The following is an 11,160-nucleotide window of genomic DNA, read 5'->3' as shown; positions in this document are numbered from 1 at the left end:
TTCATTTAATTTTGCCTTTAATTTAACTAGCTCTACTGCAGTATTAAAGGCAAAGGGTGGTCTCAAGAGAAGTAGCGCAGACCTCCTGGCACTGAAGAAATTTAGAAGTTTATCACTTGTCAGACAATCCTACAAATGTATTTATTAGGATCTCCAGGAACAGATGGGATTCTTAATACAACAAAAGCTCAAAATGAAAATGTTGCATTCTGCTCTGCCTCACAATATAGATTTGTTAATCCATGTCCCCAAAAAATGGTTTTAAAAGGCTGAGTGTTCTGCTCCTCTCTGTTCCTTGCCATGATTCCTGTTTCTTCCATGATCTGATGAAAAGAACAGAATTTTGCAATATGCCAAAAGCTGAACTAATTTTCTATTTTTCAAACTATTTGCCAGTCAAACTCTTTCACTGTTCCTTTGCTGATCTTACAAAATATTCTTGATTTATTAGAAAATTTCTGCTGCCTTGGACCTCGCTCAGGACATTCAGCTCTCCATGAAACAGCTACAACAGCAAGCACAAAATAAAGACAGGAGTCATTAAAAAAAGATGATTTATCCAAGTTTTTGGCAATTGCTCTTTCCTGTCTGAAGGATTAATGTTGTAGCTGAGACACTATTTGCTTTTATGGCTTTTCAAGGGAGGGATATTCCTCATTTTTACATTATATTTGGCCTAAAATCCACAAAAAGAACTTCAAGAGGAGAGACAAGCAAGGGATACAGAAGTTGTGTCCAGACTTGCAAGCCATGATCTTTGCTCCCTTAGCACACAACTGCTGAAAAAATGGAGCATTTGCTTCCTGTAATTGCTAAATTTCAATCAATGTTATAAATATTTACCTATTTGCATTCACACTCTCTCTTCATAGTAGAGAGGAACCAAAAGATAATGTTTTAAACATATTGTGTAAAATAATCCCAATTAAGTGGGAACAGATCTAAGGTAGAAGAAAAGCATGTGTGCATCTGCCCATTCTAGAATTTATTTGGTCTAATTTTCCCATTTCAATGACAGCAGCACCCTTTTTTTTTCTTTTTAATGGTTTCATGTAAATTTTTTAGAAACAAAACATGGTGTAACATTACAGCAGCTTCTAGCTGGTGATTTTTCCTTTTAGTATTTCTGCAAACTTAAAGCTGGCCCCCTCTCTCTTCTGCTTTTTTGCTTCTGCTGCTCTCTGTCCTCAGATAAATTATCATGTAAAGTGTATCTTACACTTCTTGATGTTTCCTCTACCTGAAGCAGGATTTCTTTTTTTCTTTTTTTTCCCCTGCACTACTGTGAAGCCATCAAATTTAATGAATCCCGGAAATATTGACTTAGTGCTAAGGGAAAGATTATCATTAAATTAGAAATGCTTGTGGTGGTGATGCCAGCTGCAGAGCAAGCCAGACACTCCTCTCAGTAAGTGCAGCATGTTTTAGGTAAAAGTCTTTGCAGCCATAAACTTTATTTACTCATTTAATTTCATATATTCATTTCACTACTGCAGATCCGGGATCTGGTTGTTTGGCATCTTCTCTTCAACACTATTTCCCTGACATCACATATCACTTTTGCTTCAAAATTCCCTGCAAATTGACTGAAAACTTGTTCTTAGAAGTTTAGGGAGAAGAGAGATAAAGACATCATCAACTGTGATGTCACTGTTACAAAATAGCTGCTTTTTAATCTATTTTTTTAACAAGGAATGCAGACTTCCTCTCTAAATCTCCTCCTTCAAATTATCAAAAATCTAATACTGATTTTCTGCAAATACAGGCCTTTTAAACATGGCTAATATATCATATGGCATTACATCAAAATGCAAGTTAACATTTCATGAGATTTTGTCCAATATCTGATGTCTTTTAATAGCACTCCTTAACCACATGGCTCTTTAACTTTCCTTAGTAGGAGATAATTTTTCCTTTCTAGGCACTCTGCCTCTATTAAAGTCTGAGCTTTACACTGTTGAGTTTTAACTTCTTTTTGCAAGGGTTTTATTAAATGTGTGAGAGGGTATTTTTTGTTTGACTCAGGTGTTTATTACTTCTTATCTATGTTACAGCCTAACATAGTACATACTACAGCCTGAGTTCTACAGCACTTCAACAAATTAAAAATGGAGCCCCAGCTCTCTCTCTACAAGGCCTTTTAAGGATAAAATGTCCAATTAAGAAATGACACCTAAATTACTTTTACTTTTAACCCAATAACCAACCACCCATGGCCCACAATGTGAATTTTTGTGTCCAATTACACAAAACCACCCAAACCCATGGAGAAGAAGGAGAAGAAGATGGTGAAGAAGGACCAGCCTCCACCCTAAAGCCTCCATCTTGCTCTATATTTATTAGTATATTCTAAAACCTTCAACTCTAAGTTTTCCACCCTTTGATGTTACACACTTCTATTCAAACTCCACGCCCACAATCCCAGTTCTATCATTCCATTTTGGAAGCTCCTCCACAGCCTCAGGTCAAATGCAGTGTTCTCCTGGGGGTCAGTGCCTGTCAGCACACTTTATTCAAATAAAGTTAAAGGACTCCTCTGCCTTCATTTTGGACATAAACCTCTGATGTTTGTGGATTAATTTTCCTGAGAAAAAAATCAAGGCTAAATCTCTGCCTCCTTACAGGAGCGCTCCTCACAAGAGCCCACCTCCACCATGCCACTTTCCCCATCCATTTCCCAGTGCTTGACCACAGAAATGTTGACTTTAAGAAGGTTAAAGGTGGCAGCCTCAGGCACCAAACGGGGCTGGGCAGGAGGGGCTGGTTGTTGTTTTTTCAGCAGAAAAGTGTCAGGAAGATGCAGCGGCCCCGGCCCCCGCTGAGGCGCCGAGTGACAGCGGCAGCTGCTGGGGTGAGGGAGCCCCGCGGGCCCCGGGGTTCCCGGGCCAGGAAAGGCCATGACAGCTCCTGTTCCCACATCTGGTGTTAAAAACGGGAGCAGAGTCCTGGTATTGGAGGGATTTCAGTAGTTCAGGGAACAACTTCTCCCCCAGGCACCAGGGACACAGTCACTGGTGTTAAAAACGGGAGCAGAGTCCTGGTACTGAGGGGATTTCAGTAGTTCAGGGAACAACTTCTCCCCCAGGCACCAGGGACACAGTCACTGGTGTTAAAAACGGGCCCAGACTCCTGGTACTGAGGGGATTTCAGTAATTCAGGGAACAACTTCTCCCCCAGGCACCAGGGACACAGTCACTGGTGTTAAAAACGTGCCCAGACTCCTGGTACTGAGGGGATTTCAGTAATTCAGGGAACAGCCTTTCCTCCCAGGCACCAGGAGAACAGGACACAGACATTGGTGTTAAAAACAGGCCCAGACTCCTGGTACTGAGGGGATTTCAGTAATTCAGGGAACAGCCTCTCCTCCAGGCACCAGGGACACAGTCACTCGTGTTAAAAAGGGGCCCAGACTCCTGGTACTGAAGGGATTTTAGTAATTCAGGGAACAGCCTCTCCTCCAGGCACCAGGAGAGCAGGACACAGACATTGGTGTTAAAAATGGGCCCACACTCCTGGTACTGAAGAGTTTTCAGTAATTCAGGGAACAACTTCTCCTCCAGGCACCAGGGACACAGTCACTGGTGTTAAAAACGGGCCCAGACTCCTGGTACTGAAGGGATTTCAGTAATTCAGGGAACAGCCTCTCCTCCCAGGCACCAGGAGAGCAGGACACAGCCTTAAGCTGCACCCAAGGAGGTCTAGGCTGGGCAGGAGGGAGGATTTCTTCCCAGAAAGAAGACATCTCCTGTTCCCACATCTGGTGTTAAAACTGGGACCAGACTCCTGGTACTAAAAGTGATTTCAGCATTTATTAGAATAAAAAGAAAGGCCTAAAGAAAGGGGGCCCACGGGCCGAGCAGGAGCAATCCCATTGAGGATGCTGCAGGTCTTCTTCAGCAGTGATGTCCCCGATGTTCCAGGTGGAGCAGCTCAGTTTCCCTGGGTCAGATGCCCCTTTTTATCCTATTTTTTGTCTCTTTGGATTGGTTTCTTTTTGGATCCTTTATGCAAGTCCAGTTTTAGGTCCTTGACTGGCCCATTACAGTTCTGTCCAGGCTGGCTCATTTCACTCAGGGAGTGGTGCACTTTACTTAGGTGTAATTTCTTATAACAACCCTTTTAATCCCTTTTACAATATAACAACCAAACTAACAGTACATGTTTAACAATTATCAATTGTTTTACAACAGTTTCTAACCTATTTTAACATCTGGGGCTACAGGAATAACAGCAAGAGCTCCGTGAGGAGATCAGGGCCTGAGGAGTTTAACGGGAAGGGAGATGATGTGGGGATCCTGTCAGACCTAAAGCTGATCCTGACCCCAGTGGGCTTGAGACTAAGGGATAATTCTCCTTTCTTCTATCCCTGCAAGGATGAATGTTTGCTAATTAGAGAGATCTTTTTGTAGACTGAAGGCAGGACTGAAAAACTGACTAGTCTGAATTCATACAAACCACAAGTAACCCATGTAAGTGAAGTGTAAGTAACCAATGTAAGTGAGGTGTAAGTAACCCACGTAAGTGCTAATTAGAAAGATATTTTTGTACACTGAAGGCAGGACGGAAAAACAGTCTGAATTCATGCATGACCCATGTAAGTGAAGTGTAATTACTCTATCTAAGTGCTAATTAGATCTCTTTGTAGACTGGAGGCAGAACTGAAAAACTGACTTAGTCTGAATTCATACAAACCACGAGTAACCCATGTAAGTGAACACATACACACACAGAGAATATTTAAATATTCTGCATTGGCACAACCTTCTGGACTCTGACTCAGATTCTGCCAATGCCTGAAACATTTGCAGCATTCACAAATTCATTCTAACCTGACCTTTCAAAAAAGACCAGTCTGAGGGTCTTCCTCCTGCCTGTGAGTATGAAATGCTTTTAAATGTTTACTATTTAATGCAACAGAGCAACAGATTTAAGTATTTAGGTGAGTTCTTCCTAAAGAATTATTTAGCTATCACATATTTAGTATTTTGCATGAAAATTTAGATTCCTGTGATAGAAAGGAATTTGATGTTCTTCTTCAGAAAGATTTAAACTAAAATAATTTTATTTCCTGGAAAAGACCAACAGATATAACATGATAAACACATTGCCCACCTCACCCAGATTCCATGAAATTTCACAATTCTGAACTATACAAAAACCAAAATAACTTCAGTATCACTTCAGCTCTTGTGGAAAATGAAGACCTCATGTCTGTTAAATCTCTGTGCTCCTGAGACAACACAAAACCCAGCAGCAGTGGTGGGAGAAGGGAAAGGGTCTAAAAAAATCTGCTTTCTGTTAGGAAAAACTATAAAATATAAAAACTTTTCAACAAAAGATGAAAAACATGCCTTTCATTGGCATAAAATCAGGAGATTTCCTTGCAGGAGGGTGTATTGAAAATTCCCTAGAAAGTAGAATACAGAAAGAATAACTGCCACTGGCAGCAAACTCCAACCCTCAGCAAATACATGTGTTACAATTCTAACAAAACAAACAAACACCACTCAAAGCCTTGCAAGCCAGGTTTAATAATTTTTTTAACCTTAGGATTGGGCCTTAAATTATATATAATTAGTGAAGTCCTTTCTTACTTCTATTTCCCACTTTAGTTCTTGAAATTTGGTGTCTATTGAATCCTGGTTTAGGGCTTTTTCTAAACCCAAGACAGAGAATTTTGTTAACAGTGCAATAAAAATAACTTCATAGTGTTACAAGGAAACATTAAAGACTTTTTTCTTGTGTGTGTGTGCTGCTCTTTCCCTTAAAAAAAAAATACAGACATTGTTTCTTTAAAAGGCTCCATCTGCAAATCCCATTAGATGTGCATATAAGGTTTCAGATGATTAATAGCTGCCTGCTTTGCTTTGGTTGGAGGGGCTGAGGGTATGTGTGTTAACCCCTCCCTCCCCTCACTCACATTTCACTTCACAAACTTGTCCCTGTCTCCCCAGCACAGTATTTAAAAAGTGTTTCACTCATGCCCAGCACTTCACAAGGAAGCAGCTCATGGCCATCCCTGCCTAAATCTGGTTGGCAATGAAGACCTTCAGAACCAGAGTTCCTAAAGCAGCAAACCCGCAGCAGCAGCAGCAGCATCACGAGCAAACTGCTGTTTAGGGAGGAGATCTGCTCTGTAACACCTGGAAGAGTTTCCCCTCTGCTTCTCTCGAGCTTTTGGAGGCTGAGCTGCCAGCAGGCAGGAGCCCTGAGGTGTGGGCAGGACTGGGAGCAGATGGATCCCAGCAGCAGCAGCTGCATGCGCAGCCCACAGCCTCCCCCCCTGCTCTGGGGCTGTGTGAGGAGCTCCCACCCCGAGCTGAGCTCAGCTCCAGGGCTCAGCCACTACCCAGCAGCGCCGTTCTCCTTCCAGCAAAAAGCAGATTTTGCTGCTTACTCTGATTTCTCGCCCTCCTGCCTGGTGCCAGCTCCCCACAGCTTCCCTCAGGAGCAGCACCCCTCGTTCCAGCACCCTGAGTGGCACCTGGCAGCACCTGAGGCCACCAGAGGAGCAAACCCGGGGCTGGCCTTGGCTTCTGCAGAGTCAGAGGGCAGCAGCACCAGCCTAGTGAGTGTGGCTGTGGATGAAGATGATGAGGCACCAGCAAATCCTACAAGTGACTCTGAGAAAAAACCATCCAGGAGGAAAAAGGAAAGCTCAGGTAGGTGATGTGAAATCAGGGTTGTGGGAGAGTGCAGGAGATGGAGCGAGAGCACCTGGTGAGGCTGGGACTTAAGAAGGAAAGCTGCTGAGCAAAATATTTCATAATATTGACTGGGGAAACTTTAGACAGTAACAGGACTGTCTAAACCAGTCTAACAGGACTAACTCACTGTCTTATTCTTTTTCTGGTCCTTGTATTTCACTCCTGCACATCTTGGGTACTGAGTCAGGCATTTTGCTCACCAGCACAATTTGCTGGAGCTGAGCAGGAGTCACGTGGCATGCACACACAGAACTCCACCAGGACGTGGAGTTACAGGGTTTTGCATTCACACCTGCCATTTGTCTGAGCAAAAGAGAATGGCAGAGAGCAAAGACCCCTCACCTGAGCCGCCTGTGGTCATAGGGAATGTCATACGAGGGATCTGGCATCTCAGTTGTGGTAAGGAGTACAAGAGGCAAAGTCTTCCTTTAAATATAAATTCTATTTGGGCTCACTCAGTGTTAAATATTTTTGCCCATCAGAACAGGAGGTTCTAAAAGTTTGCCCATCGGGACAATGTCCAACAGGGCAGAAAATGTTCATGGTTTTCATGGTGTCATCCTAGCTAGCAAAGCACATTCTTTCTACACTGTAAAAATCAATAATTTCATAGCATAATTTCATTTTTGAAATCAATAATTTCAAACTCTAAGTTGCTGATATCTCAGATCCAAATCAGTGAAATATGCATTAAATTGTTTTTTTCATGGGAAGTTGTTAAAATTTAAGATGCTTCTATGCATTAAAGTACCATAATATTCACTTACAAGCTGCAGTGTGCTTTTTCCCACAGCTCTGCTACCTAGTGGAGAATATTTTCCAGTAACCTCATTTCACAGGCAGAGAATGCAGGGATAAAAATATTAATTGATTGATTTCTAGGTTTTGCAGACATTTGTAGAATTTAAGTTCATTCATACTGAAAAAGCACGTTTAGGCAAAATTTTCCCAAATACAAAGAAGTTTAAATAAAATAATAATTTAAAAGATGAACAACACTTTCATTTAAACGTCAGCTAGTCATAGGTAAACAGCAGATTTCAGCTTCCTCACATTACAGGGATATCCTTATCCTTAAAGAGACTGATTCCAAAGCACATCTCTCTGTTTTAAACAGAAGAAAAAAGTTCCTTTATTCTCTCTTACTAGCACTCTTCACACTTTCTTTTCCTACTTGCTGCTGTCCCCTGCTCCCTTCCCTTCAGGGAGCTGTAAGCAATGACATCCCTGAGAGGTCTGGACTTCCACCTTCTGCTGACCACTGCAGCAAGGGGAAAGGCAGCTGCTAAATTCAACCCAGAATTGAAGCTGCTTGGGATGCTGGAAGGAGACACACTCCTTGCCAGAGGCACATATTTCCCTTTCCCCTTTCCTTTCCTGAATTTCCTTTCCCCTTTCCTGAATTTCCTTTCTTTTCCTTTCCTGAACTTCCTGAAATGTCCTGAATTTCCTTTCCTTTCCTGAATGTCCTGAATTTCCTTTCCTGAATTTCCTTGAACTTCCCTTCCTCTCCTTTCTTCTTTTTCAGCTGGCAGTACAGTAGGAAAAACCTGCCCAAGATGATTTGTCCTTTCACACATTTGTCATTTCACACATTCTGTTGTCAAAACCGAAGCAGCTGGGCCGCATTTCCACCTCTGGAATCCCACAGAACCTCAAACCATGGATAAGGATTTTGTCTCTTGACAATACCCTGTGGCACACAGCGCGGATGAGAGATTCCGAGCTACACACCCTGCTGTCCAAATATCCATTTTAAATTATTCCCACCGTCAAAACTGCAAAGGGTGTCCTTCCCACAGGGCTGTGAGGAGCTCCCAGGTACTTTGCATTTGCTGTAGTTTATTTTCTCTCTCTGCTCAGAGGAGATGTGATCACCATAAGCTGTCCCACCTCTGTCCTCTCAAAATCAACCAGCACCACTCAGTCATGCTGAGCTCGAGGGGGGCATAAAGAAACTTCCTAAATCTTCCACTGAGCACTTCAAGGAGTTGTTCAGATCTCTGCAACTGCACCCAGATCAGCATAACCCCAAATCACAGCAGTGTGCTTGCCTCTTAGAGACCCAGAACTCCAGCAATAAGGCAGAAAGCAGCAGCAGCAGCAGCAGATCAAGGAAGGAAAGGACAGCTTTCACCAAGGAGCAGCTGAGGGAGCTGGAAGCTGAATTTGCCCACCACAACTACTTGACAAGGCTCAGGAGATACGAGATAGCTGTGAACCTGGATCTCACCGAAAGACAAGTACTTCCCAAACCCTCCCCAGCTCCTCCTTCCTCCCCCACATCTTCTCCTTAATGCTAAAAATCAGATTATGTTACTCAGGGGTCTGCTTTTGCAAAGGCACAGGGGTATTTTAAAACCAAGCCTCCACATTCTTTCCAACACCTTCTTGTGGTGGTGTTTGCAGGGGTCCCAGGACGAGGGAGGAGATGAGAATCTTGACTCCATGTTTCAGAAGGCTGATTTATTATCTTGTGATATATATTATACTAAAAGAAAATGGTATATTAGAAGTATACTAAAGAATACAAGAAAGGATTTCATCAGAAGGCTTGAAAGGGATGGAATGATGATAAAATCTTGTGACTGCTCACAGCCTCGACACAGGTGGCTGTCATTGGTCACCAAGTAAAAACAATTTCACATGCTGGGTAAATAATTCTCCAAATCACATTCCAAATCAGCAAAACATGGAGAAGCTGAAGCTTCTCAGCTTCTCAGGAGAAAAGATCCTAATGAAAGGATTTTTCATAAAATACGTCCGTGACACCTTCATTACATATTTCTGTAAGTAGTTAATAATTTAATTATTTTTCTCTCAACTCAAGATAGACCTGGTAATAACTGGTCTCTGTTGAGCTCTTGTTTACCACCATTCATTGGTGCATATTGAGATATCAAGGTTTACATATGGAATATGGATATCACCTTAGACTTTGACTAACAGGAAATTATTGGAATGAATGTTTGATATGTGCATTCTTCCTGGGTCAGGTGGTATTTTGAGGTGGAAATTTTTTTCCTTTTTATAAGGAAAGACAATTTTACAGAGCTTTGTGGAGAGGAGTATTTCTGTTCGCTCATTGTCATCTCAGTCAAGGTTTTCTTATCAAGGCTAAGTGGACAGCAGAAGAATTGTGTAATTATGTGAGGCAAATTAAAATTCCTGAAGCATTAGATTGGATGGCTGAGGTGTTAAAAATACCTGAGAGGCACTGTGCCTTATTTGTGCCAGATTTTAGGCAAAGCACTTGTACTCCCTTTGAGGGTTTCAGAGGAACATCTGTGTGGAGCATTTTAGAAATAATTGCTCCAGCCTGTGTTAGAGAGATGGGTGAGTCAAACTCTGTTCACCTTTTCTTCTGGAATTCCACAAATCATCTCTCTACACACATGTGCTTCATACAGCTCAGGCTGAGGCAACAAGTAATTATTTTCTCTTTATCACCCAGGTCAAAGTATGGTTTCAAAACAGAAGAATGAAGTGGAAACGTGTTAAAGGTGGGCAAGCAGTGCCCCCACACGATCATGACACAGAGGATGTGGACTCTGCTGCCTCCCCCAGCTCTGAGTAGTCCCTGCAGCAATGGGAGGGGAGTTTGGAGAAATTCATTGGTTGGAATGTGGGTGCAACTGCTTAAAATCAGCTACATAATGAGCGTACAGAGGCAATTAAAGAGCACAGGGGGGAAAAAAAAGCCAAAGGACAGCATGGTTTTGATTTTTGTCTCTCAAATTGTCTTACTGCCACTGGTGTGTCTACAGAGAAAAAACCAACAGCAAACACTGAATATAAAACAGGAGTAATGTTGCAGAGACTCTCAAACATCCAGAAAATCCAGATTTTCAGTCAGCATATGCAGCTCTGTCCTCATCCAGGCTTCCCCTGGTGACACCAATTCAGTCTGCATTTGGACTTGACAATGCACATTTTCCTTGTGACCTACTTGGAGAGAAATAAATACTTTGACAGTCACTGATTTTTTCTTGCAAAATGAGTTGGACACCTGTATGAATAGACAATAAGATTACAAAATAAAATGTGAGACTAAAAATAGATTTACACAGAAATCTGCTCACCAGTTGCAGAAGAGAGTCCAGGAAGGTCAGAGCCTTGTTGATGGCAGCAATCTGCAGAGGGACATTTCTTCCAAGCTTGCTGTAAATCCTGAAATTAAATTGTTCAATCTCAGTTTCAAATATTCTTTCAATGCAGTCATTACCAAATGTCCCAGCAAGCACAGCAGTGACTGAACTCTCTACACAACAGCTTAAATATCACTATTGTGGTTTCAAGTTTTCCAATAAACTGCCACAGCACCACCAGAAGTTTTAAGAACACTTAAGAACATTCCCACTTTAAATTATCCCCACTTTCAACCAAAACTTGCAGTGTTTCAAATTGTGATGATTTAGAAAAGCGTAGTGGCTGCTCCCATTTCTTATATCTT

At 42.1% G+C, this 11,160-nt stretch overlaps 1 protein-coding gene across 1 annotated transcript; it reads left to right on the top strand.

The window, feature by feature from the left end:
* Positions 1–6,235: 6,235 nt before the first annotated feature.
* On the top strand, positions 6,236–10,284 carry MEOX1 (mesenchyme homeobox 1). Its single transcript, XM_036399071.1, has 3 exons — positions 6,236–6,662; positions 8,769–8,950; positions 10,162–10,284. Exons 1-3 carry the CDS (start codon positions 6,236–6,238, stop codon positions 10,282–10,284), a joined length of 732 nt encoding a protein of 243 aa, XP_036254964.1.
* The last annotated feature ends 876 nt before the right edge of the window (positions 10,285–11,160 follow it).

Source organism: Molothrus ater, chromosome 27 (assembly GCF_012460135.2).
Source record: "Molothrus ater isolate BHLD 08-10-18 breed brown headed cowbird chromosome 27, BPBGC_Mater_1.1, whole genome shotgun sequence".
Taxonomy (NCBI): domain Eukaryota; kingdom Metazoa; phylum Chordata; class Aves; order Passeriformes; family Icteridae; genus Molothrus; species Molothrus ater.
This window is presented reverse-complemented; position numbering and strand designations above follow the sequence as displayed.

What these genes read in the sequence shown, in the direction of transcription:
- MEOX1 (XM_036399071.1), top strand. Translation starts at nt 6,236, where the DNA reads ATGGATCCCAGCAGCAGCAGCTGCATGCGCAGCCCACAGCCTCCCCCC. An exon ending in GAGGAAAAAGGAAAGCTCAG is followed by an intron (nt 6,663 to 8,768) that starts GTAGGTGATGTG and finishes CTTGCCTCTTAG; the next exon opens with AGACCCAGAACTCCAGCAAT. An exon ending in TGGATCTCACCGAAAGACAA is followed by an intron (nt 8,951 to 10,161) that starts GTACTTCCCAAA and finishes TTTATCACCCAG; the next exon opens with GTCAAAGTATGGTTTCAAAA.